The 27,980-nt window shown below is 30.8% G+C and overlaps 3 protein-coding genes across 5 annotated transcripts; all 3 read left to right on the top strand.

The window, feature by feature from the left end:
- Nucleotides 1-870: 870 nt before the first annotated feature.
- On the top strand, nt 871-1,856 carry LOC109811270 (uncharacterized). The gene has a single exon (XM_020374959.3). It carries the CDS (start codon nt 1,031-1,033, stop codon nt 1,496-1,498), a length of 468 nt encoding a protein of 155 aa, XP_020230548.2. The 5' UTR covers nt 871-1,030; the 3' UTR covers nt 1,499-1,856.
- Nucleotides 1,857-7,832: 5,976 nt separating this feature from the next.
- On the top strand, nt 7,833-13,185 carry LOC109811325 (Putative pyridoxal phosphate-dependent enzyme, YBL036C type). Of its 2 annotated transcripts, XR_014431598.1 has the most exons (8): nt 7,833-8,187; nt 8,322-8,388; nt 10,522-10,568; nt 10,851-10,938; nt 11,423-11,556; nt 11,794-11,892; nt 12,496-12,634; nt 12,875-13,185. XR_014431598.1 is itself a non-coding variant. In XM_083068492.1 (7 exons), the coding sequence occupies exons 1-7, from the start codon at nt 7,963-7,965 to the stop codon at nt 12,571-12,573; spliced, it is 738 nt and encodes a 245-aa protein (XP_082924618.1). In that variant the 5' UTR covers nt 7,833-7,962; the 3' UTR covers nt 12,574-13,185. The 2 variants fall into 2 exon arrangements, 1 of the variants encoding a protein (XP_082924618.1); XM_083068492.1 differs by having other exon boundaries at nt 12,496-13,185.
- Nucleotides 13,186-15,394: 2,209 nt separating this feature from the next.
- EMB2729 (Alpha amylase family protein) lies at nt 15,395-26,484 on the top strand. Of its 2 annotated transcripts, XM_020375002.3 has the most exons (21): nt 15,399-15,815; nt 16,848-16,919; nt 17,167-17,231; nt 17,679-18,338; nt 19,275-19,447; nt 19,566-19,655; nt 20,251-20,326; nt 20,557-20,664; nt 21,111-21,201; nt 21,428-21,529; nt 21,851-21,953; nt 22,638-22,775; nt 22,901-22,972; nt 23,056-23,160; nt 23,472-23,549; nt 23,630-23,740; nt 24,021-24,101; nt 24,410-24,514; nt 24,689-24,774; nt 24,889-24,943; nt 25,962-26,484. In XM_020375002.3, exons 1-21 carry the CDS (start codon nt 15,514-15,516, stop codon nt 25,992-25,994), a joined length of 2,706 nt encoding a protein of 901 aa, XP_020230591.2. In that variant the 5' UTR covers nt 15,399-15,513; the 3' UTR covers nt 25,995-26,484. The 2 variants fall into 2 exon arrangements, 1 of the variants encoding a protein (XP_020230591.2); XR_002240830.3 differs by lacking the exons at nt 24,689-24,774; nt 24,889-24,943; nt 25,962-26,484 and having other exon boundaries at nt 15,395-15,815; nt 23,951-24,101; nt 24,410-24,478.
- Nucleotides 26,485-27,980: the final 1,496 nt, after the last annotated feature.

Here is a 27,980-nt window from a genome sequence, read left to right as displayed (position 1 = left end):
TATTACATGGTCTAAGATAAATTATACATGAGAACACTATAAAAAAATGTCATGTAATGATACACACTTTATAGTGATATACTACTTTTCATTAAAAATTATGTTTATTTACATTATAAATACAATATATTTAATATATTGTCAAAATATGTAAATATAACTTATAGTGACACACAAAATATGTCATTAAATCTCATTTAAAATTAACAATAAAATTATATATATCTATATATATATATATAGATATATCAAATATATTTATGTCTATATTATTATATTTATAATTTTAAGAAAGTGATTTGAAGTCTAATTTAACCTTACAAAATTAGATGGTAAAATAAAAATTATTTCTCATTTATATACACTAATTTAGACATACCAATAATTGATATAAAATCTTTAACATATAATGAGTCTTTTATATATATATTATTGTATCTAATATTTCTTGAAGTGAAACGATTAAAAGTGTTTCCTATGTAATATGTATGCTGCGAAGATTTTCCATATATTTACAGAAAAGAGTTCATAAAACTTAATTAATTAGTGTCACATAAGGATCATGGGATCATAAAATATAGTGATCTTGGACCATATATAAGTAATTTTTCATGGACGGTAACGCATATATTGTCATCCACACACTCTACAAGTACTTAAACATGCCACGTTGCATCATATAACTCATGAAACGAAGGGTATAATAGACCTTACAGGGAATATAAAGTTTAAAATGATGGATATTGTAGTGCTCAAGTTATACGAGTGGCTCAAGCTTTTCAAGGTCAAACAATAGAATACACATTAGAATTCCATCACACTCTTCCATTAGCATGCACCATGCAACCCTCTCACCTTTTACCACTTTTGCGGCGTCAACTTCTCCCCTAGTTCCCTTCTTATAAACCCTAGGCCACCCTCTTCATTTTCCCAAGAAACAAACACACAAAAAATAACCTCTTAATTCTTCTCTTCATCACCCTTTCTCTGAGCACTCCTTCAGCTACCACCTCTTGTCACTGGCAAAGCCATGGGGCTCCTAAAAGCAATATTCATCGTAGCAATAACCATGGCTTTGTCCATCGCACTCACAATGAAAAGCATCACCAAAGAAGAACCAAAACCAGCAGCTTTTGTGCACCATGAACCGTTGTTGCCGCCAACCAATCACCAAAAGAACGTGCTTCTTCCTTCTAAGAGGGTGAACCGTTTACTGGCTCAAGTTAAGAATCCAAACGCTGCCGATCATTGCCACAAGGACAACGAGGTTTGCAACTACGTTGGTGCCAAGAACTCAACATGCTGCAACAACAAGTGCATTGACTTGGGGTATGATGACCATAACTGTGGTGCGTGCAAGAAGAAATGCAAGTTCACGCACACATGTTGTAGAGGGGAATGCGTTGACATCTACTTTGACAAGAGGCATTGTGGGGAGTGTAACCATCGGTGTGAAGATGGTGAATATTGTGTCTATGGAATTTGCGGTTATGCTTAAGGTTCAGTCCCCAATGCAGGGTCCTATATATGTTACTATACGAGGTTTGAGATTTTATTAAAATTTAATGTTCAATAAAGTAGACCACATTTGTGGTGGCCATGGTTCTCTAATACAATAGCATATAGTCCTTATACTGCTTAAAGTTATTGCAGTTTTCTAAGTGTTTCCTAAAGCGTAATGCTATATATATCCTCCCCAACTCTAAGAAATAAGTATACATTATCTCATCACATTATTATGACATGTTATGCAATTCTTTTTCGAGTTTTCTTCTTTGTGTGTGTGTATACGTAAATGTACACATTGCAATGATTGCATAGAGCTAGATAATTAAACCCAGTTTTAACAGTAACAGAATATAATGGCTTTTGTTCTTAATTGTGTAATAAATTTACTCTAAGATACTTGATTGTAAAAGGGTAATTAATTGGAGTTTTTTTTTTTAAATTTCTTTTAATAAAATTTCTTGGCTTATATAAAAAAAAGCTTATACAATGAAACATAAATTAATTGAACAAAAACTTCATTTTCTTTTTCAAGTTTAGGGTTTATCTTCACTTTTGAAAAGAAAAAAGTTTTTCATGTTCAATGGCAATAAATATTGCTTAAATGTCGTCACTGGTAGGGAAGCAACATGCATATATGTCAATACGAAGCGAGAATTATCGGTCTGATTTTATTATTTTATATCTTGATTTCAGATAGGTCGTGTGTGTATTAATAAAGGGTTCATTCGAATTATATCCACACATAAAAAGTATATACGTAGAAAATGTTATTTAAAATTAATTATGAAAATAGTTTAGCGTTTAAATAAGTTAATTGAAAAATGTTTAAATTTTTGAACTACATAAAAAAATTATTTATGTTACAATATACAAGATCTCAGATTACTGCACATATAGACTAAAATAAAACTTATAATAATGACCCTATAATATTGAATTATGCTTACTCCTTTTTTCTATATAATTTTAAAATTGTATTGTTAGATTACATACGTACTCCATGATTTATTATAACATTTGTTGAATTGAAGATGATCCAAGAGTTGTGTGTAAATTTGGTAAAATTTATGACGATCCTAAAATTCAAAAAGGAGGATCATTTTTCAATGTGAGAAGTAGGATAAATAATTAAAGTGCCACGAATCTGAAAACTTAAAATTAAAGATAGCATATTGACCAGCAAAGGCTACCTTTAATTGGCTAGTACTTAAACTGTTTCTGAAAAACGAAGATATCCAACATTACATACATCGGAAGCAAACTGAAGTGGCATGGGGTTTCCTCCAAATCCGCTTGTATTCACATGAATGCAGCCAATAGAAGCTCAGTCCAATGACCAATGGATTTTCGTGCAAATCAATGTGTCCACATGCATTTGTGTCTCGGAGAGGACATTGACAACATGAGAAGTCTCGAGAGAATGAAGGATATATAGAGAAATTTGGAAAAGGGAATAAAAGACGTAAAAGCTAAACTATCTTGTTATATTTTTCATGATTAAGTACAAAAATCTTTTCCACAACTATAATTTTAACATTCGAAATGTGTACTAAATATTTTTTAATATAATATTTTATTTTAAATTTATCTATTTATAAATTATTCAATTTTCACACTTAAGAGTTATACATTTATTAAGTGGATGGAATATTTTATTTTTAGTAAAATTGTATAAAAAGTTACATTATATTATTCTCCTTAATATGTATATAGAAATTTTAGGGGGGTGTATTGGATTAGGATTTTAAAGGACTTTTTTAGTGAAAAAAAATCTTGCGGATTTTAAAAGACTTTGCAGGATTTTCATGACTTTTAAGATTTTGCAGGATTCTACAAGATTTAAAATCAGGATTTTAATGGATTCTACAAGACTTTTAAATCAGGATTTTAATGGATTCTGTGGGATTTTGTGGAGTTTTGACATTTGATAAGATTTAAAAAAAAATTCATACATTCAAATTTAAAAAGAGTCAAAGATAAAATAATTAAAAAAAACAATAATGTCTAGATAAATAATAATAATAATTCTCCATAATATTCTATCATCTTTTTATAGCATCCACTATCAATTGTAACAATTCATCGGAATCCTCCTTGGTCTAAGCTTCATAGTTTTCTTTCTCTTTTCCTTTTTCTTTATTATTTTCATGTGAATCTCCCATTTGAATTACTAAAATAATATATGTTGAAAACCAGTTATATAAATAATTATGGATAAGAGACAAAATCAATAAAATTATATTATTATTTTTAGAAGCACACCAATTATACAAGATCGAATATATCTTGGCTATCCAAATGGATCAAATATCTCAATCATTATAAAATAAAAATGTAAAAACGAAAATATAGAAACAAAAGATAATTTTATATATAAAAAAAATTAGTATATTCGATACTGAGAAAATATTTAGATATATAATCTTTTTATATAAATGGGAGTATTTAGATATAGAGAATATATATATATATATATATATATATATATTTATATTTATTTTAGTTATATATTATATGATAATTTTTAACGATATTTATAAATGTAAATTATTCTAACAAATATTTTAATAATATTTTATTTTTTAAAAATAAGCTAATGAAGACATAAATCCTAAATCCTAAAAAATTAGATACTGCAATGTCTTATGTTAATTTTCTTTTTTAAAAATATAAAAAAATCTTAAATTCACAATATAAAAATAAAAAGAAAAATTCATAGTAAAAAAAATAAAATAATTGTTGAGTCATAAAAGGAGGGATAAGAGTAACAAATTCAAGAGAATGAGAGAGTTCGCAGTTTTTATGCTGAGAGGGTTCTTCCCCCAACTAAGATCCATTTTCATCTCATTCTACTCACAGAAACCCTAACAAATTCATCTTATATATATATATATATATATTTAGAGATTATGATATCAATTTCATCATTCACCTTTTTTTTCTTCTTGACGTATGTTATAAAAAAAATTACCACTTAAAAGTTGAAATTTCAAGCATTTTTTTTGTTATATAAAGGAACAAATTCAACTACATAGAATAAAATAAAGCAAGTCAATTAAAGAGAACGAACAGAAAAATAGAGCAAGTCAATGACACTATCATTTACATATCAGAGTTTCACAAAATAGAAGAATGGGATGAGAACAGTACTACAATATTATATATGAGCAATGAATAATAGTATAGTATTATTAGTAGAGAAAAAATGGAGAAGACAGGAGCATAGAAAAAAAAGATGAAAAACCCACTTGAAAATTATTGTAACACTTGAAAAATCACTTCAAACAATCCTTCAAAATCCGTTGGGTTTGGATGAGATTGTTTTATGAATCTGGTATTTATAGATAACACTAGAAAGTCCTTCAAAATCCCTCTCACACAACAATCCTTTAAAATCCTTATATTTTTGAATATCAATGGATTGTTTTTAAGTTGTAAAAAATCTCAAATGAATACCAGTGGATTTTAATGGACTCTTTAAAAAATCTTGAAAATCCAGATTGAATACCACTGGATTGGTTTTAAGTGACATAAAATCCTGATTGAATACCAATGGACTTTTTTACTCAAAAAAAGTCTTTTAAAATCCTACGAAATCCTAAACCAATACACCCCCCTTAAATTACAATTATCATGAGTCAGAGAGTATTTATATATGTTACCCCACCTCAACCCCTTTATTCTGAAAGTGATAATACAAGTACATCAATTCTTGAGAGAATTTCTACAACATTTTTTTTATATTTATTTCCTTTATCATATTATTTACCATATATATTTTAAATTTCTCTTTTTTTTTTCCTATCTCTATATTCTATGTACAAAATATTGTACAATTTAAATTCGCAGGAAATTTTCCTACGAAATTTCTTGCAAAAAGAATTCGCAAGAAAGTTTCCTATAAAAAAATATTGCAGGAAAGTTTCCTGCAAAAAAAAAAAATTACAGGAAAATTCGCAGGAATGTTTCTTGTGAATTTTTTCGCAAGAACTTCTGCACGAATATTTTTTATGAAAAAGATTAAAGAAATTACTATAAATTATATCAATAATTCTTCAACTTTCAAATGTTCACAATGAATTCATCCGAAACATTTATTTTCATGCCTCCAACATATGTGATACATAATATTTTAAATTTTAAAATTGTAGATTATAAGCCTAACACTCAACCATACAAATCAACTTGTAAGGTAAGTGTTGCCCCAACTTATATACTCTTTAATTGTTTTATTTTTAATCGATGTGGGACTTGAAGTTTTTTTAAAATATTAAACTTATAAATTTAATTTTATTTTTATTTTTCTTGCAAATTAAAATTTGTAGGAAAATCCGCAAGAAAAGTTACCTGCAAAATTTTTCTACTATTTAGTAAACACATTACTTGGGAATTTATTTTTGGAAGAAAATCTACAAGAAACAAAATAAAATTTTAACAATATTTTCTGCAAATTTTTACCATGGAAAAAAATTTCTATGATTATTAAAATTGTAGCAAAATTTGTAAGAAATATCTATAAATTATTTTTCGCAAATAAATTCGCAAAAAAATTTCTACAAATATTTTTTTGCAGAAAAATTCGCAAAAAAATGACACTTTTCTAGTAGTGCTTCTAAACTATGCTACATCATATAATAACCTATAACAAAATGTAACTAACAATAGTTAACTATTAACACAAACTTTGTTATAGGTACTTCTATATTGCTAGTTAGTACGTATATTTTCATTAGGTAACACTAAAATATCGTAGTAAATGTCTAGCAAGCACAATTTGAAAATGATAGAGGAAAGTGAAGTAGAATAATAAGCTTACATGTTTACAAAAGGAATTATATACGTTAAAGCTTGAAAATGATAAAATGTTACAATTAAAAAATATATATACATATGTGCATGTTCATTTAAACATAAGGAATAATATGGTATGTCAGAAAAATAGGTTTTGATGTTTCTTAAAAGAAAGCAATATAATAAGGTGATGATTTTGAAATAGAAAACTCATTAAAAAAAAAAAAAAAACTTTCTTGCCAAGTTCAACAAAGGAAAAAATGGTTTTAATATGTTTTTGAATAAATAAAGGCATGTGAAAAATAAAATTGGTCTTAATACACATGCTAAAAACAAACTTAAAAGGAACTTTGTTGCAAGAGGTAGAAAGAAATAGAGGAATAGATTCACATTATCTTCATCTATATGAGCTCACAAACATACATTGCATTCACTTATAAAGCATCAAATCAATCGTCACTTGTCATTATAGATGTAACAAAGGTCATACAATCATGAGGTGTAATATTTGCAAGTTTGATATTTTTGAGACACAAGAATTCAATGTATAAGTGTACAAATATATAAGATTTTTACTTTGAAAACATAAGAATAAAGGAATTGATAGTGACAAAATATATGATTTTTATTCATATTAAAATATTTATTTATTTTAAAATTTAATTATAATATGTTATATTTGAAGTATTTATTTATTATAAAGTTAAGTTATATAAAATAAACAGTTATTTTCTGCATGACACATGTTACAATATTAATTGTAAGTTCAAAGACAAATTTAATTAGATTCTCACTTTCTTAATTTTTTAATTTAATATTAACATATAAGAGACATTTGTGCTTCTTTATATTTTAAAAAATAAAATAATAAAAGACAGAAATAATAAAGTAGGTAGTTATTTAATAATTAAGAAAAATTTAAAGAAAAAAAATAGAAATGTACATTAAAAATCATTATAACTTTTAAAAGTAAAACAGTAAAAAAAATATATACATAAAAGTATACAATCACTTTTATATATCACTATTGATATTTCATTATATTAATGTGTATTTTACACATTATTTCTCATGAATTAACTAAAATATTTCTTGGTCAACCGATCTCAAACTACATATTGTCATCTTTATTTATGTGTGATATTATTAATCGTCTATTGATTTCAATATATTCTCATATTTTTACGTTCAAATATTCTTAAAAAAAATTACCGATAATTAAACATATTTAACAATTTAAGTTGTTTATCCAACTTTTATGTTTGTAAAAATTACACTTTTCTCTCTTAAACAAGTATTTTTAATTTTAATAAAATAAATACTATTTTTTTTATTATGTGTTAATCTAAACTATTTTTAAATAAACAGTTATTATTATTTTTTTAAAAATAAATCTCATCTGTTTGTTAAAAAAAAAAAATCACTTTAAATTCTCGTGTGTGTTTTTGTGGGTAGAACTAGATAGTAGATTCTCAATCAAATTCAACAAGAAGCATTAATATTTTTATTTTATTTTTTTCTGGCATATTCGGTATAAGCTTTGTGTTCATTCTTGAGCCACCTCAACTAAGCGACGCCACACACACACAGAGAGACACACATAACGCGCCACTTGTTTTCGCTTCGTCCCGTAACCCAAACGATCCCTTGATTCCCGAATCAATGACTTCTCCGCTGGTGGCGGAGGGCGCCGCCGTGGCGGCCTTCAGATCGGTGATGCACCGGGTGCAGCAGGCGGCGGAGAGATCCGGTTCAAAACCCGAACGGGTCCGGGTCGTGGCGGTTTCCAAGACGAAACCCGTCGCTCTCATTCGGCAACTCTACGACGCCGGTCACCGATGCTTCGGCGAGAACTACGTCCAAGAAATCGTCGAAAAAGCTCCTCAGGTACCGCAGTAGTTACCTCTTTGTTTTTGTTTTTTTTTTAATTGAAATTTCATTATTGAAATAAAATTGCTACGTTGTTTTCGGCATTTATGGATAGAAATTTCTGATGATTTCGTTGTGGGGCATGTCTGCAGCTTCCTGAAGACGTTGAGTGGCGTTTCATTGGGCATTTGCAGAGCAACAAAGTGAAAACACTATTGGGTATTCCTTTTTAAGAAACTTTCTCCTACTTTTTATTTTATTTTATTTTATTAGTGATGTAGAATGAGTTCCCTTCTATGCTTTCACTAGGGTAGTGGAATTTGAATTGAAAATGTGGCCTTTGATTGCTCTTGAATTTAACGTTGGGATCATATATGAGCTTCTTGTTTTGCATATATAAGGACTACCCTGTGTTTTAGAAGGACCATGTTACCAAATTATGTCCTTTGGGAGTATTTTAATTAATAGAGTTTAACTTCTTTGCAATGTGATAAGTGTAATTTTTTTTACACTATCAAGGTCAAACATATATTATTTTCTCTTTTACGCCGTGTTTGGTTGAGAGGAGAAAAATAGGTTAGAATTAGGGTAAAGAGAAATAGAGAGGAGAGAAATAAATGAGTAGAAATAGGTAAGAAATAGAGGGAAAAAAATAGTATGTTTGTTTGGTTTAAGAGAAACAAGTGAGAAATATAAGAGAAATAATATTATAGAGTTGTTTGGTTTGAATGGATCCTCTAGGAAAGAAATTATAATATAAGTAAATTTACTAATTTACCCTTCTAATGTAAGTGTAGTGTTTTTGTCAAATTATTTGAATATTGAACACGTTTAATCGATTGCACCAAAGTGCTAGGGCATTTTAATCGCTTGTTATCAATTAGGCATCAACCTTAATTGATTACAAGCAAAAGTTTACTCGCGGCTTTTTGTACATGTTCAAATATATGCCTCTAGTCAATCGATTAATATTAATGTGCAGGTGTAACAAGTCCCACATCGGGGAGGTCTCCTTACCAGGGAGGCCTTATAAGGCGGGAGGTTCTCCAACCTCTTGGGCCGGCTTTTGAGGGATGGTTCCCCTCCTTAGCCTTATGCTCGTTACAATGGTGCTTTCGTTGAGAGCCAGCCAACTCGAGAAGGGCTACCCACGGAGGGTTCTGACCACCGGAGGGTTCTGACCGGCAAAGGCCGAGTGAAGTACCGGTGAGTGAAGTACCGTGGAGTGCAGCCATCGAGGACGCTGGCTTTCGAAGGGGGTGGTAATGTAACAAGTCCCACATCGGGGAGGTCTCCTTACCAGGGAGGCCTTATAAGGCGGGAGGTTCTCCAACCTCTTGGGCCGGCTTTTGAGGGATGGTTCCCCTCCTTAGCCTTATGCTCGTTACAGCAGGGGTCATTTTGGTTTGCTTGTATTTGATTAAGCATCAACCTTGGTCGATTAGAAGCAAAAGTTGGCTCATGGCATTTGTTACATATTCAAATATATGCTACAAGAGTCACAAAGTGAGGGCACCTTTGCTATATAGCAGTTTTCACGTCTATCTCTACACATATATGCAAGGAAGTAAAAAAATGCATAGGACCCGCTCATTTTTAATTTCTCACGTAGCAACTGAATCACATATCTTATTGCTCACGTCCCATTTCTCCTCTCTCCACTCTATTTCTTCGCTGTTTCTTAGATACCAAACACAATGTTGATGAATCTAAGTTGTAACATTGCTATAATACTTTAAAATTTTTTAATTGGAATTTGGAAAACACTTTCAACCAATCAAAAATCATGTTTAATATGAGTTTTACAGTAATTATTATAAAAATTAACAAACTTACCTTGCATGTAGTTTGTAATTAGATGATAGTGTAAAAAACCTTTACACCATTGGTGCATATATTATTTATTAAAAAAATAATTGGGATAATATTAATACACCTCTCATTTTTTAAAGAGTATTTTAGTATGTTATACCACTGAGTGACACATAATACTATTATTGGGTTTGAAAATGAGTAACAAATAAGTACTATTTTTGGTCCCTTTTTGTGATGATTATTTTTATTTTAATCCTTATATGTCATATTAGAACACCATAACAATCTCATGGTGTTGTAACGGCAACAAATGCTAGAGATGAAATAGGGACTAAATTTTGCATATAAAGGTGCAGTGGTGATGCCAGTTCAATTTTGCCATCAGAGAAGGTTACAAAATTTTGTACATTATTTCAGTTGGCGTTGAACTTGTTGAAAATATTGCTTGACTTGTATTATCTTGTTTGAGCTTGTTCAATTGTTCCTTTCTTCAACACCCTTAATTTGGTGAATGTTAACCTTGCATACTTTATGCAGGTGGAGTTCCAAATCTAGCCGTGGTTGAGACAATAGACAATCAGAAGGTAGACATGTACAAATATTACTTGTGGTTCTTGGAGACATGAATTTGTTGCATTTCATTTTATTTTATGCTCTAATTTGAAGGAATCTAGATAATACTGGTCTTCGCGTTGTGCTCAATTATTAACTACTTTTTAGTATTGTTGTTGTTGTTGACAAGGTCTATACCTAGTAAATACTAGTTAAAATTTCAAATTGTAATTTTGTTACATCTAACTTTCTAACAAATTCCTTTTTTCCATTTGACAAGCCTTATAAGTGTTCTTGAACCTCTGGAACTGCAGATAGCAAATCATCTTGACCGTATGGTATCAACCCTCGGAAGAAATCCTCTTAAGGTTTTGGTGCAAGTAAATACCAGTGGGGAAGAATGTAAGTTCAGCTTAAAATAATTAGTTACTCTAACTCCTTGTCATATTTTTTGGATCTTATGAGGGTTCCCCACTCCCTTTGGGTGAGGCCAATTCTTGTTTGAGGTATCGGAATTTGGAAATCCTTTTTCTTGCATTGTAACTTGTTTATTTCTGTGTTACTGACTTGTCTTCGCATACCGAGTCTTTTTAATTTGGTAAATAACTCAAATATTTTCCCCTTATCCCAGGGTTATTGTACTGCATTCAAACTGAGTGATGTTACTTAATCTGTCATGCTAAGATAGTTTGTCAGCTATTAGATTGGAAAATTGCAGCTATTCCATCATTGTATGTTAACACAATGTATCATATTCTTCTATTATCTATTGGCAATGGCATGTTTTCAAGTACTTTGGAGTTCATTGTTTGTCTGAATATAATGCTCTCATTTCTTACATATTTTACATAAATAAAGTTGTTTTTTTATTCTCATGTTGTTGCAGCCAAATCTGGTGTTGATCCTTCCAATTGTGTTGAGCTTGCAAAACATGTGAAATTGAGCTGCCCAAACCTAGTGTTCTCTGGCTTAATGACAATAGGAATGCCAGACTATACCTCTACTCCGCAGAACTTTCAGGTAATAAATTCTCTCTGTATATTATGAAGCATTTAGAGAACTCCCTGAAATGATCTGTTTCTTGTTTGTCAGAACTCCATTTCAGAACTGTTTCAGTTATTACCATAATATTGTTTTTTTGAAATTTGATCTGCATTTTACCTTCATTTTTTTGGGTTTGTAGTACAGTTTTATGTGCCTTGTATTCCAAAGTCTATTTGGCTGTTTGCTAAGGTTTTCTCTTTTGTGAAAAAACAGACCCTATCAAATTGCAGAACTGAAGTATGCAAGGCACTTGAAATGCCCGAGGAGGAATGTGAACTGTCGATGGGCATGTCTGGTGATTTTGAGTTAGCGGTATGGAATAGTGTGCTAAAGTTATTTAGCAGTTCTAATTTTCTTGATAGTTGCATTGCATGATTGCACATGTGGTTATCTCACAGTTCTGGATGATTTTTAGCTCATCAGGGAATTAATTGACAATTACCATGGGAATGGGATTCTTTGATACTTGCAGCGATGACTGATGATGGATAGTGTATGAAGAGTGTTAACAACACATTTTCTAACATGTTCTTTATATTGAATAGAATTCAGAGAGATCCATCTAAATCATAAATGAAACTCATTAAATAGGAGGTGAAGTCCACATTATCATAAATGAAACTCGTTAAATAGGAGGTGAAATCCACATTATTTAGTGAACCCCTCATGAATTTCACCTAATAATAGAGTAATATATGTTAGCATTTTTCATAGCTTATAGATATTGTTATGATGACACTGGCACATTTCTTTTGATCAGTATTGGTTGTGATGCATTTTGAAAATACTTATTGATAGATAAGTTACTACTTCAGTCTTTCTTTGAACTACTAAGATTTCTCATCTAACTGATATTCTTTTACTCTTGATCAATTGTATACATGCCACAGTTGATAAATATTTTTGTCATTGCAGATTGAAATGGGTAGTACTAATGTGAGAATTGGGTCTACAATATTTGGACCGAGGGAGTATCCAAAGAAACAAGAATAGTGGGAAGTTGTAATCTCTCTCTCTCTCTCTCTCTCTCTCTCTCTCTCTCTATATATATATATATATATATATATATATATATATATATAGGGAGCGTATCAAGTGAGAAGTTTTTATTGTGAGAAGGTGAGAAGGTGGAAATATAACCCTTAGATTAATTTTCTCTCATTTGATTAAATCCCAAATTTTCTCTCACTTGATTAATCTAAGGGTTATATTTCCACCTTCTCACCTTCTCACAATAAAAACTTCTCACTTGATACGCTCCCTATATATATATATATATATATATATATATATACACTGTATACATTAATGCGCAGATGGTCTGAACTATATTGTATTCATTTACCTTTGTAATTGATGGGATGGAATTGGTAATAAAAGAAGTTCATAGTTGGTCTCTACACCATAAAAACAATTCATTTACCTTTGTATTCATTAAGGGTTATATAAACCCTAAATATATATATATATATATATATATATATACACTGTATACATTAATGCGCAGATGGTCTGAACTATATTGTATTCATTTACCTTTGTAATTGATGGGATGGAATTGGTAATAAAAGAAGTTCATAGTTGGTCTCTACACCATAAAAACAATTGATATGCAATCTTCCTATTTCTTGTTTTTGTTTTACGGAATACTTGTTTATGCTAACCAGTGAATTTGTGTCCGAGCATGCGTGCATGTGAGAGTGAGAAAGGCTGAGAGTATCAAATACAATGGTATATAATAATGGTAGCATGTTATCATGTTTGATTCCTGGTTCTAGCTGTCTTGTTTTGTGGATTATACTTGTGCTATGGTTTTATTTTTTTGGTTCTTACCTCGCATACTAAGAAATAAATGTTTTACGTCAAATTTTAATTTGCTAGCTAGTTTGCGCAGTGGTTCATCTTAATGATCCTGTCTTAAATCAAACAATTTTTTATTCTGCTAGCTAACTAGAATATAACTAATGCTCGAGGCATGTTTGAAGCAATCATTTTTTTTTATTCTGCCAGCTAACTGGACCTACTCATAATCCAGTGGTTATCAGCAGATAGAAAACCAAATTAGTTGTAACTTATGGTTGAAAATTGTTTAATAAAAGTTGGTTCTCAAACCTCTTCGGTCCAAGCAACCTAGAGGCGTTGAGTACTACTATCTTTATTTGCATGACAACAAAGTATCTCTCGTTGAGTTTGTAGTTCAATTGTGATCTCATCAAGGGTTTTTTTTTGGGACAAAGGAAAGAAATAAGTGAAAAGGAGTGAAAATAGAAGTGTTTAGTTTAAGAGAAATATAAAGAAAGAAATAAAAAAATTAAAAATGTTTTTAAAATCAATTTTATAAATTGAATAATCGATTAAAATTTTAATTTAATTAATTAAATAAGAAGCAATTGATTATTTTTTATTTAATTGATTAACTCAATGAAATGAATTTGTTTTAGTGAAGAAGTCCATGATAATTGATTATAAACTAACTTCAATTCAGTTGATTATTATTATTATTATTATTATTATTTTTGGTTTTGCGTGAGTTACTGTACATTTTCCAAGCATATTTGTAAGAAAATAAAAAGTGCGGGAATCACTTTTTTCTCTCTCTTCTCTAATTTCTATATAACAAAACACACAATTTCTTATCACATTAATTCTTAATGCTAGAAAATTATTAAAAAGTCTTTAAAATCTATGACTATATAAAAAAGAATACAGTATTTTAGTTTCTACTTTTCAATAATTAATTTTATCTCCTAATTTCTTCTAATTATTTTGTTATTTAATTCTAAAAATAACTTTAACTTAAATTTTATTTTTCATTCATTGAAATTCTATCATCATAAATCAACCCCGATTCTTTCTCTATAATGATAAATAGTTAGTTTTCTTTAATTTAATTATTTAATATTAATTTTATTTGAAAAATATATATTAATATTATATTTTGGTCACAATTTACTTTAATTTTAGGCTATTATCAATTTTTTAAAATTATTTTTAAGTTCTTTTGATTCACAAATTAATATAATTGTCATCAAATACGTGAATTAATTATCATGGAATTATTCTAATTTAAGATTTATAGTTTAAAGTTTTTTTATCTATTAATTTAAACATTGATTTTAAGTTTTAGTCCTGAATACCCACATAATGAAAATGTACATGGCTTAAAAAAAACTACTCGACCTTTTAATTTTAAAGAGGAAAATGATTATAGACTCATTAATTAAAGGTTTAAATATCTTTTTAGTCTATAAAATTTTATTAACACTATCTTTTAATATCTATTATTTTAAATAGATATTTTTAAACTTTATATTTATATTTTTTTTTAATCTTTTTTAGTTTTGTTAATTTTTGGTAATTTTGTTTATTGTGTAACTGACATGCACTCATTAAATCTAAATGACATGATGTATTTAATTTTTTGAACGACAATATGTCATTTAATAACTATCTATGTAGTCATCCATAATTTCATCGTTCATCTCGATCATATTCATCATAAAAAATATTAATTATCCACAAAATTATTTAGACTCTTCATTTTTTTTCCAAATCATTAAGAGACACATTATGATCCACAATATTAAATATATTACTATCACGTAAATTTAATAAATCCATGTTACTTACACAAAAACAACATTAGAAAAAAATTATTGACAAAGACTAAAAATAATAAAAAAATATAAGTATAAAAATTCAAAAAATGTATTTTTAAATTATTAAAACTGGGTAAACTATGCAAAGTAAAAAAGTATTTTAACCTTCATTAAATTCTACCATACATAGAACCATTTTGAAATCTCTGTTTTCTCCTTTTCAGATTTTGGCTTGCGGAGTGGACTCAAAAATGAAAAACCTCTCTTAAAACTCGACACAAGACTGAACAGCGTCTTGCTTCTCTTCTTCTGTTCCTTATCTCAAACTCAAACAATGATAACTCTTTCAATCCCACACAGACTCTGCTTCCCTCCAACCACCACCACCTCCTCCCCTCACTCCCAAACCAAACCCCGAACCGTTACTTTCCAACGCAGAAGAAGAACAACAACAACAACAGCTTGTGCTGCCTCTGAGAACCCTCACCAACGCCAAAACCCCAATCAGAAGAAGCAGAGAGACTCCAAAGCAGAAAACACTGCTGATGGCGATGGCGAAAAGGGCATCGACCCCGCTGGCTTTCTCGCCAAGCGCGGCATTTCCCACAAAGCGTTTGCCCAGTTCCTCCGTGAAAGGCAAGAAATTTGGAAATTTGAAATGAAACTTGCGTGCTGTTTGGTAGAATTCGCGTTTGGCTTTTCTGGGTCTGTTTGGTTTAGTGGTTGTGATGGAAAGTTGGGAGCTTAAGTAGAAGGGGTAATTGCACTATCTTCATATGACATTACTTTGCATTGGCACTCTGCTTCTTAGGCTCCTCTAAAGTGAGTGATCGGGAAATAATGTGTTTGGATAAACTTTTTTAGAAGTATTTCTAATAGACAAAGCTAACCAGAAAGAACTTTTACGAATTAGCTTATGGATAAACTAATTTTAGTTTATGGAAAACATATTCCATTTTCTTTTCTCTCGGAAAAATACTTTCAGAGAAGTTTATTCACAAATGTTCAAAGTATGTAATTTCAGTTGTTAATGAGAAAATTAATGATTGTTATTGTAACACACTCATGATTTATTATTATGCCTGTGCACGTAATATACAAAGTTTTTTTTTTATGAATCGGTTTGGATAAAGGATGAGAACGAGCTTTTGAGAATTCTAAATGCTAATGCGCATTTCTGAGTTCCAAGATACGAATTAAAGAAGGAAGAGTTTTTTTTTTTTGTTTTACGAGTAAAAGTACTTTCGAGCTTCCCCTACTGGTATCCAAACATACACCAAATTTACTTACCTTATTCTCTAAAGTGAGCTGGTGACTTTAGAGGAGTTTGATCCCTTCTTTGAAACACCTTGTGCAGGGTTCTTACAACTACAAAAATAAGAATCGGGAAGTTGTGTGTAATTTTGTAAATAAATGGGTCATTGAGATGTAAGAATAGTATATGAAGTAAGGACTTAGGATAAGTTGGTGTAGTTTTTCATTGATAAGGGTGTCGCATAATGAGTGTAATTATGCCTACATAAAATGGGGGAAAACTTGTTTATTTTTCATTTTTTGTTTTGCATGTGAGTGACATGGCTATTATGGGCACTTTATGTTTTTGCCCCTACATGTATTGGAAATTTGATGCTTGGCATTATTAGATGTTAATGATCATTGGTTTTACAGGTATAAAGTATTGAAGGACATGAAAGATGAAATTTTGAAGCGGCACGAGAGCTTCATGGTTTTGGCTTCTGGGTTAGTTCCATTATTATGTGGCTTTAAGCTTGTAATTCGGTTCTCTCAGCCATAAGCTACATTATTCCTTGTAATGGAAGTCTTTGAATATTTTAACTCGCTATCAATTCAATCTACCATAGTTCGGAGAAATAGTGTGCTGTGTATTATGTTTTGCATGTGTTCTTGAAATTATTTGTCATTGAGTTATGATGTTTGAAGTTATTGCTAATATTTATTTTACAAATCTGTTCATGAATTGCTCCAGGTTTGAGTTACTGGGTATGCATCGTCATCCAGAACATCGGGTGGATTATATGGAATGGGCTCCAGGTTAGACATTATCCCCTAGGTTTTCTCTTAGGATCTGTGTCTTTCTCAAATCCCAAATATTGAATGTGTAGTCTAATTTATTTAATTTATTTTTGGCAAGAATCATTTCTCAATGTTAGATTCCATCATCCTGAGTTTTATATTACACCCTAGATATTTGCCAAATCAGTATATTCTAATGGATGTTCTTAAACTTGAATTATTCTATGTTCTTTGTGAAATGTAGTCAAGTCTTTTATGTCTGAGCTATACTTGCTTTATCTGTCCCCTAGTATTAATGTAAAAGCTTAACTTTTGCTACTAGTGACCTACACATGGGCCCATATGTAGAGTTGTGATACAGTGAAATTGTTATTTTGTGAAGTTGCCATTGCCACCAAGAAAAAATCTGTTGTTTGAACGTGATTTTTGTCCAGCATTGTTATTTTGACAAGCAAGTAAATGCAGGGGCTCGCTATTGTGCAATTATCGGTGACTTCAATGGATGGTCACCTACAGAAAATTGTGCAAAAGAGCATTACTTTGGTCATGATGATTATGGATACTGGTTCATCATTCTTCAAGATAAGCTGAGAGAGGGAGAAGAGCCAGATAAATACTATTTTCAAATGTATAACTATATAGATGATTATGATAAAGGGGATAGTGGTGTCACTGCTGAAGAGCTCATAAAGAAAGCGAATGAGGAGTACTGGCAACCAGGAGAAGACCGTTTTGTGAACCATCGCTTTGAAGGGCCGGTAAAACTATATGAGCAGATATTTGGTCCTAATGGACCTCAGACCTTAGAGGACCTGCCGGACATACCGGATGCAGAAACAAGATACAAAGAATGGGCAGCAAAGCATGGCCCTTCCCCTACTGCTGTGATTGATAGTGGCAAGGAGTATGACATATTTAATGTGATAGTTGATCCTCAATGGCATGAAAAAGTACGTGCACTGAAACCTCCTGTAATGTACTGGTTTGAGACACGTAAAGGTAGGAAGGCTTGGTTGAAAAAGTATAGTCCTGGCATTCCTCATGGCAGTAAGTACAGGGTCTACTTCAACACTCCTAATGGACCATTGGAGAGGGTGCCTGCTTGGGCTACATATGTGCAGCCAGGTAAATCTTATATGAATTCTTGAAAGTCTAATTGTCTGTGAATATATAAACTAGAATTCTGTTTGGTCAAGTGTAGTATCTTGTGGTTGTTTCTTTTGTAAAATCTTCCTACTCATTTAATCATGGTATTTTGCATTCTTTTGCATGATCTCATGCATAGCCATATATGTTAATTTTTTCTTGTTAATTGGGCATGCATTTTGGAAAGATGCTTTGAACAGTTAGAAATAATGTAATTATAGTGACGGGAGATTATACATTATGTAATTATGTTAATTAGAGTAATTGTATATTTTTGTAATTATTTGTTTTTACCCCTGTATTTATGACTCTTAATTATAGATATTTACTCTACTGTGTATTTCAAACACAATTTCATCCTATGTCTCCCATTCTCTCTCTTTCTCAAAATGAGCATTAGCTAAAATGCATCCTAGACTTGGAAGATATGTTTAGAGCTTACTTGATGTTGGCATTATTTATTTATAGGGTATAAAATTTAGAACCCACATCAACAAAAGTCTTACCCCACTAGGTGATAAAATTTATACCCTAGAAAGAAATTCATGTATTATCACCATTTCCATAATTTAAACTTTTGTTCATTTTCCTATGTTAATACACTTATTTCAACTAATGCCAATTTTGGGTTTGAATAGCACTTAAAAGTTATGAATCTATGTTCTATTTAAAAGTTCAGTTTTATAAAATAATAAAAAAATGTAGAATGCTATGCTAGTATACCTAAATTCACTAAAAGAAGGAAAAAGGCCTAATTCACTTGGTCACTTTCTATTTCTGTTTTTTTTTTTTTGGTGGTGGGTGGAGTTTCCTCTCTACCTTGATGTGCATTCTTTGTGCTATTTATTATATATATTTATCGTATTTATACTGATTTTTGTGTTATCTGAATGATACTGATTTAATACATTGCAGAGGCAGAAGGAAGGCAAGCTTATGCAATCCACTGGGAACCACCTCCTGAGGATGCATACAAATGGAGAAATACAAATCCCAAAGTACCAAAGTCCCTACGGATATATGAAGCTCACATCGGAATTAGTGGTTCTGAGCCAAAAGTATCCTCATTCAATGATTTCACAGACAAGGTTTTCCCCCCATTTCTTTTTGTTGGAAATTATAATTAATCCATTATACATATCTATCTTGTCTATATATTGTAATTGGCTCCATTGAATTTTTATTTTTATTATATGGAAAATGTAGGTTCTTCCTTATATTAAGGAAGCTGGATACAATGCCATCCAGTTGATTGGAATTGTTGAACATAAGGATTATTTTACAGTTGGTTACAGAGTAAGTTAAATATTGTGATTCTTGCTTATTTTTTCACTGTAAATATATTGTGATTAAGATTCCTTAGAAGTTGTGCTTGTTACTAATGTGGATGCTCACTATGTCAATATGTCTGAGAATGCATGACCAGAAGGTAGGAATATTTAGTGGTCTTTCTTAATGTCATGGTTGTAAATCAATCTGAATGTGAAGCTTCTATTCTTGGTTAATGTAACCATGTTAGGCTTTGTTGACCTCTGAATTTAATATATCTATTAAATTAAGTATTATTAAATATTAATGTATAAGACAAAGTCGGTAGCAATTGATGCCATTGCCAAATGATTTGTATGAAAAACCGGATTGTAATAATTGACGTGTATAAAATATAAATTGTGCAAAAGTCATACATTATCTTGCAAGTCACGGCTCACACTATGTGCACATACTGGAATTCCACTTATATCTGCTTATAAGTTTTATTAGTAGTTTATTGCTACTCTGACCCTTAGTGACATTCTCTTTTTTAACAATTTGATTCTGACTATGCTTAAATCTGAAGTTCACTATTATAAGCTAGTTGAGGACATGGTTAAAGTCTTATCTGTTGGCACAGGTTACAAATTTTTTTGCTGTTAGTAGTCGATATGGCACTCCTGAGGATTTCAAGCGATTAGTTGATGAGGCCCATGGTTAGCATTTTTATGTTGTACTGATGGATTTTTTTAATTGTTTGTACTGACTATGTTAACCTACTACTGCTTTATCAAGTATTTACAGCTATTAAGCTTTTGGAGAAGTTCTTCCTTATTTTGCATTGAAGGCTAAAGTATATAATATATAATATATAATGAAAAAATCTCTTCTTAGCCTCTGTTGTGCAAAACAGACTATTTTGCTAACTCTGCTTTTGACTGCACAGGATTAGGACTGCTCGTCTTCTTAGAAATTGTCCATTCATATGCAGCAGCAGATGAGATGGTCGGATTATCAATGTTTGATGGATCAAATGACTGTTTTTTTCGTTCTGGTACCTGTTCATGCTACTCAAACCTTTTCATTTAGTAACATGGAACTTTTCTTTTTCCCCCTTGACAAATCAGCCTGTCTGATGTGACATCAGTTATTAGTCTACGAATGATGTTTCTTCTGTTATCTTCTGTCAATTATTGATATATTAAATTTCATCTCTGCTTTTAAATTTTTTGATATACATGACTACAATAGTACTATTAAAGGGTAGCCATCCTGGACAAGCTTCGTATTTTATTTACATATAATTGAATTCTTTTTCTGTTTTGTAAATTGTTTTGTTGTCAGATGAGATTCTTTTATATGTTTTCTGAGTATGATATTTATAATTTCTTTTGTCTCCCTATATAAAGAAAATACTGTATTGATTTTTCCTACTCTGCTTTAGCATCATCCCACTACCTGTAAATACTAGTTTTGATTTCAAATTTCCTTGTTGAATAGGTAAACGAGGGCAACACAAGTATTGGGGAACCAGAATGTTCAAATATGGTGATCCTGATGTTTTGCATTTCCTTCTATCAAACTTGAATTGGTATATGCAATTGCAAAGCAAAGATAGCGTAGAGTACACTAGTGGTTGCAGTTGTCTCTTTGAACCATTGTCTTTCTACCTGATTAGTCTATTCATTAATTATTTTATACAGAACTTTATTTTATTATTTTTTTGTTTATTACTTTTTTATTGCTTCATCATTTGGCAGGATGTTGGTAATGGTATTGGTATATACTAAATTACTCATGAAATGATGTTTGGACAGGTGGATTATGGAGTATCAAATTGATGGTTTTCAGTTCCATTCAGTTTCGTCAATGATGTATACTCACAATGGTTTTGCTTCTTTTACGGGTGACTTGGAGGAGTAAGACCTTTTTCAAAATTTATTGCTTCGTTTGGATAAATATACTGAGTTTTAGTTGGTTTTTACAAAGATATTTTAGTTCCAAGACACTGCTCGAATCTTAATGCTGTTGTGAACTCATTCTCTTGAACTTTTTGCCCTCTCAAAAGACTTTTTAAGGTTTCCAGTATCATTGTCAATTTTAATTTTTTTTTGTTTTACAACTTGACATTTGCAAAATTTCAAGTTTACTGATTGTACTACTTGGACTTAGATTTCTTTTAAATAGGTTACATAATTACATTAAAAAATGTATACGTTACAAATGTTAGTTTCATTCAGGTACTGCAACCAATATGTTGACAAGGATGCACTTGCATATCTTATATTGGCCAATGAAATATTGCATGATCTTCACCCAAATATCATCACAATAGCGGAAGATGTAAGTGTTTATATTCTTTTCATTTATTTAGAATTTTAGATACTTTTACATACTTATGTGCACAGAACTTCTTAAGATTTAACAGAAAAAGGAAAAATAAGCCATTTATTGTGATTTGTGAATTGGAATGATGTAGTTGGTTGATTGTAGTCAAATGGAAGATAAACTGACTAAAAGGCACAAAGAAAGACCAAAGTAAATCTAGCCATTAAAAGAGACTTTACTCTAATTGGTTTTTGCAAATATAATGGATTTTGTTATATCTCATTGACATTATTTAACTATGTAGCTGGCTCAACCTAGTTGCTAGAAGGGTTGATTAAAAGGCTCATCAAGTAGGTTAACCCATTAAAAAGGATAAGCATTCATCATGATTCAAGTTCAACAAGCCAATTTAACAAATAATATGTGGTATTTTTATTTTCTTTTTTCTTTTTTTTTTCGTGGGAGGGGGATGGGGGGAAGGTTACTGTTGTTAATTATTTAATGTAACATTAAATCATACATGGTAATTTGCTTGTATTCAGTGATTTCCTCCTGTTTCTTTAGTGACTTCTTGTATTTGTCCACCATCCCATGCCTGTTAGTAGTGGGCTGCATATATTTTAAAGCTAGAGCATCATTATCCTGAGGTCTTTTCATTGTTGTGTGTATAATATAATGTTTGTATCCCTTATTGTTCAGGCAACATTTTATCCTGGATTATGTGAGCCAACTTCTCAAGGTGGATTGGGATTTGATTACTATGTCAACCTTTCTGTGTCTGATTTGTGGTCAACTTTTCTTGAGAGTGTTCCTGATCATGAATGGAACATGACTAAGGTTGTACTTGAGTATAATTGATCATTCCTTCATTAATGAAATGATTTTGGTTGGTCCTTTTAGTCTTTTACCTTTTTTTTTTAATTAATTCTATAATTTCATTTATGTTGTTTCTATTGCTGTAGATTGTTAACACATTAATTTCAAATAAAGAATATGCTGATAAGATGCTTATGTACGCTGAAAATCACAACCAGGTAGCTATCTTTTCAATTTCCAGAACTGTGAGCTTTATTTTTTTGGTATTGATTTAAATCTTTTTTTTTCTTTCTTGCTCCAGTCCATATCTGGAAGGCGATCATTTGCAGAAATATTGTTTGGCGAATTAGACAAGAATTCACATCACTATAAGGAATCTTTATTGAGGGGATCTTCATTACATAAAGTATGCTGTTCACTTTTCTGGAAATTTACTATTTAGAAGTGAAAACAAAGATTTTGAAATTAGAACTAAAATTTTGTTTACCTTTGTCTCTCTCCAAGTTGTTAAGTATGACTGTTATAACATGGGTAATTATGCAGGAGGTCTAGCATAAATCTGTTGGTTCTGCTTCTGGATTTTTTTCACTAAAATTTCTTCCTCGTTTTCTATATTAAAAGTAACATGCTTTTGGTAGATATATATCATGTAAAGTGACTTTTCCTATGATTTTCATCATCCTTTGTCTTTATTAATTTTCTTTACTTTTGGGCTAGATGATCAGATTGATCACGTTAACAATTGGTGGTCGTGCCTATTTGAACTTCATGGGTAATGAATTTGGGCATCCAAAGGTGAGGATTACTAATATTAAATATGCACATATATATCCTTGTTTGTGACCGATAATATGTTGATGTTTTGCCTGTGCCAGAGAGTTGAATTTCCAACATCAAGCAACAATAACTCATATTTGCTTGCTACTCGTCAGTGGGATCTTTTGGCCAAAGATGGAGTTCACCGTGATTTATTTTCCTTTGATAAGGTGATCGTATAAAAGTTGTGTTCTTGGAAAGTAATTGGGATATTGAACTGGTCAAATCTCAAATGCATCAATTTGTATAGTGTTTTGAGTTTGCTAATAATTTTTTATTCATAAACAGTTTAGGCTGCTAGCAGTTTGTTGAATTTCTTACCTAAGTAATCATATTAGGCTCGAAGCTTCTTTCAGATTCAGGTTTTATGTTTGTGACAGGACTGTAACCAGCGAATATTAAAATGCTAAGCAATGAAATTGCAATTATTACATGTCCCCTTCTTTTCAGGACATGATGAAGCTGGATGAAAATGAGAGAGTGCTCTCACGAGGTTTTCCAAGCATTCATCATGTTAATGATAGTTCAATGGTAAAGTGAATGTTTTTTTATTCCTTTCTCTCCTTTAACATAATTGGTGATTAATTGTCCTCTTAATTAGTTTCTGGCATATTCATTGACAGTTCAATGGTATATGTCCTTTTCTACATTTGTCTAAACTCCAATGGCATCATGCATTGCTTTCTTCTGTTACATTTTTGATGAGTTCTTTCTTCTGTTATATATACAAGTCCTTGACATATTTGTATTATATATTTTAAGTGGTTTATTATATAGCATGCCAACAGGTGTCAATTAATAATCTATTTAGTAAAAGTATACACTTCAACTATTTGCAGGTCATAGCTTACATCAGAGGTCCCCTTCTCTTTGTTTTGAATTTTCATCCAAAAGATTCTTATGATAGTTACAGCATAGGAGTAGAAGAGGCCGGGGAGTATCAAGTAAGTGTTAATTCATCTTGGAATTTTTAACTTCTCGTGTTGTTTTTGTTATTGTTATTATTGTTATTATTACTATTATTTATCTTTGCTTATTTTAATCTGTCTGAAGGCGAAGCTTTTTAATAATTTTGTTTTAGGCCATTTGAAGGGATAACTGATTTTTTGTTGGCACAGATTATTCTGAACACAGATGAAATAAAGTATGGAGGTCAAGGGAGCCTTAAAGAAGACCAATATTTTCAAAAAACTATCAGCAGAAGGTACTTGTGCTCCTTGAAATTCTTGGTTTTCCATCTTTTCTTCTTTTTAAGGAGAATCATTTGTACTATTTTTGTATCTTTGATCTGTGCAACAAATGTTTTGACTATTGACAGAGTTGATGGCCTTCGAAACTGCTTAGAGGTGTCACTACCCAGCAGAACTGCTCAGGTTGATTATTTTATTGCTCAGTTTATTCCCAAGGACCATATGTCTATCATAGTTATGCAATCAAAGCATTGAAGTATATCTAAGTTGAAGTCATTTTTCTAGGTTTTCATTATCCTCTATTTGGTATCAATAACTATAAACAGTAAGGGAAAAAAATTAAAATTAATCATATAGAGTTTAGGGTTTCTGATTTCCTTGTGCTCCTCATTTAATGCTTTCTTTCGTGGCAATCTACAGATAAGTGCAGAAAGGTTTAAGACACTAACTATCTGATTTTGTTGAACTTTATTCTTTCGGTTAAAATATTATATTATTCTCTTTTTGATGTGTGACTCATACCAGCACCTTTTTGAAACTCAGTTGGGCATCCTCTCAAAATTCTGAGGGAAAATTTAAGGAATGACTTTATCATAATCCTTTTCTACACTCCTTTTTTTTATTTTTTATTTTTTTTATATAAGCTTATAACCCTTTTTAGGGGGGCACTAAACTAATCCTTGGCGATCCTGAATTTTTTTTAGTCACAATTTTGATCCCGAAAGCCAACTGTTTGTATGATTTCATTTATTCTATGTATGTATATGGATTCAAAATTTTGTGATTTCTGAAACTCTGGATATAATTATTCGGCATCAATTAAATTTGATGTTATGGGGGGAATATGTTGAAGCAAACATGAATAGTTTCGATTTCGACACTAATATTGCCTAGATAATAGAAAGAATCGTATCTACATTTTAGCACTCAATTTCTTTCTTCGGCACTTACTGTGATAAGTCGCCAACTCTATGTGCAGGAGTTTTCCCCCTTTTCCAATTTATAAAAGTCTATTGGTTTTTATAAATAGAAATTGTACTATATTACTCCTACAGTCCTACTAGGATTACTCATTGCGAAATTCATATATTACAAACCTTCAATCTGATGTTCTGTGCAGAACTTTTGAAGTATATGCATTTCTTTGTATTGACTACTTCTGCTTGACAGTACTGAGGATAAAGACTTCCTACCTTTTCAGGTTTACAAGTTAAGGCGGATTTTGAGAATATGAGGCACACTGCATCTGTGGAGTATCTTTCAGCCAGAATTTCATGACAATTTACCACTGAATACTTTCTCTAGTAGTATGTCTAGCAATATAACAAAAGTATAAGATTAAATATGATCATCAGCATACAAGTACATCTACATGAAGGTGCAGATGTTAATTGAATGAGTTGATGGCAAGCCACTTTCTAAGGTTAACACATGCTTTGTGGGTTATTCTATGATCCATGGGGAGGCTTTAGAGCAATGAGTTCTAAATTCATACACATGCAAGATACTGAAATATGGCACTTCATGTCATAATTATATAAACTAGGTTCATGCTTGTAAACCCTAATGATTCATGTACCAAAAATGTGCTAGATTTTGTGTAAAGAGTTGTTGAATAGGTTGATGAGATGGTTTATTGGAAGAATTTATAGGATAGGATTTTTTTTTAATATTTATTTTTAACATTATATTCATAAAGCATAGAGAAGTGATTATTGACTGAAGTAGTTGCACTGGGACTGTTTTGTACCTTAAATTACGGTTATGCCTGAATTATCTCTATATGTTCAGTCCAATTATTTCATAGGAAAATGTAAATTTCCTAATCAGAAGATGCATGAAATATCTGCTGGAAGATGAGTCTTCACATTATGGACCAAAACCTGCTTTTGACTTGCTAATATACATTTTGATCCAGATGCTAAGTTGGCAAAAATGTTACATTCACCACTACCACTACCATTTAATTGTTTGAAAAATATTACATGTTTCTCTATAAGGAGTGTTTTTATAAATATTAGATAAAACAGGATATCAAATACAATTTCACGAAATCTCACGAAGCATCAGTACAATTTACTTGTAATATTATTAAGACAACAATGAACACAACACAACTAAAGTAAAATTACATGAAAAATGTAAATATAGGCCTCTTCGTTGTTTTTTCTCTTTTTATAAATTTTATAGGTACGTGAATTAATTCTATTCACTAAAAAGTTAATAATAACCCTTTGTGGCTACAAATGTGATAAGCAATGCCATTTGTATCCTCTTTGCACCTCCGCATATTTGTATTTTTTAAAAAACACACTGAAATATTTTTGCAGAATTCCAAACAGTAGCTTTCGAGATACAGCTTATTAAGAGGTAGCAAATTATGCTATGGCCGAACAACCCACAAATGTGGTTTGACCCATGAAAATTGAAATATCGTCTTAAAAATAACTTATGCCTATTTTGTTTGTTATTTCATTTTCTTGTAAAACTTGTATATATTTAGGCTAAAATAAAGGCTAATTGGACCAGATCCAATAGACCAGATCTAGGCAATAAATTTACAACACATTAGAAATTCTAGTTGATCAGACCCAACCCGCTTTCGCAACTGGGCTTGAGAAACCCAGGTCAGGTTGGACCGAACAACCAATTCGCCTATTAAAACTAAAGATGTATGAAACATCTAATTTCTAAATATTGTGATGATAATAAAGATTATTCAAATTTATAAACGAAAAATATTGACATCTAATAGTAAATTGCACAATAGTGTAACAAAAAAACGCACCATGTACCCAAAAAAGTTAATGCACAAATATAAATTTTTATTTGTTTATGGACTTTCTTTGGATAAACTTAAAATTCTTACAACTCTAAAAGTCTTTTTAAATAAAACACGTCTGACATTATGTTTTAAAATAAGTAAATCCAATCGCGAATGAGTGTCCAATACTTATTTTAAGCATAAACGTATTGGATGATCCACTTTTACAACAGATATGTTTTCTTTATATGGTTCAAACATTTAAAACAAAGTTGTTATTGGACTTTCAAAGTCTCCTTTAACAAACATTATTTTAAAGATCTAGAGTGCAATAGTTTTCTATGTGATTTACATTTGTACTCTGCTCAATTTTATTAATAAAAAATGAGATATTCAATGTATTATTCATACTCAAGTATTATTGTCAATATTAACAATAGTACATTAAGATAAGTA

The sequence above is a fragment of the Cajanus cajan genome, chromosome 2 (genome assembly GCF_000230855.2).
Source record: "Cajanus cajan strain Asha chromosome 2, NIPB_CcT2T_4, whole genome shotgun sequence".
NCBI classification, from domain to species: domain Eukaryota; kingdom Viridiplantae; phylum Streptophyta; class Magnoliopsida; order Fabales; family Fabaceae; genus Cajanus; species Cajanus cajan.
The sequence above is the reverse complement of the archived record's forward strand: the minus strand, read 5'-3'. Positions and strand labels throughout refer to the sequence as shown.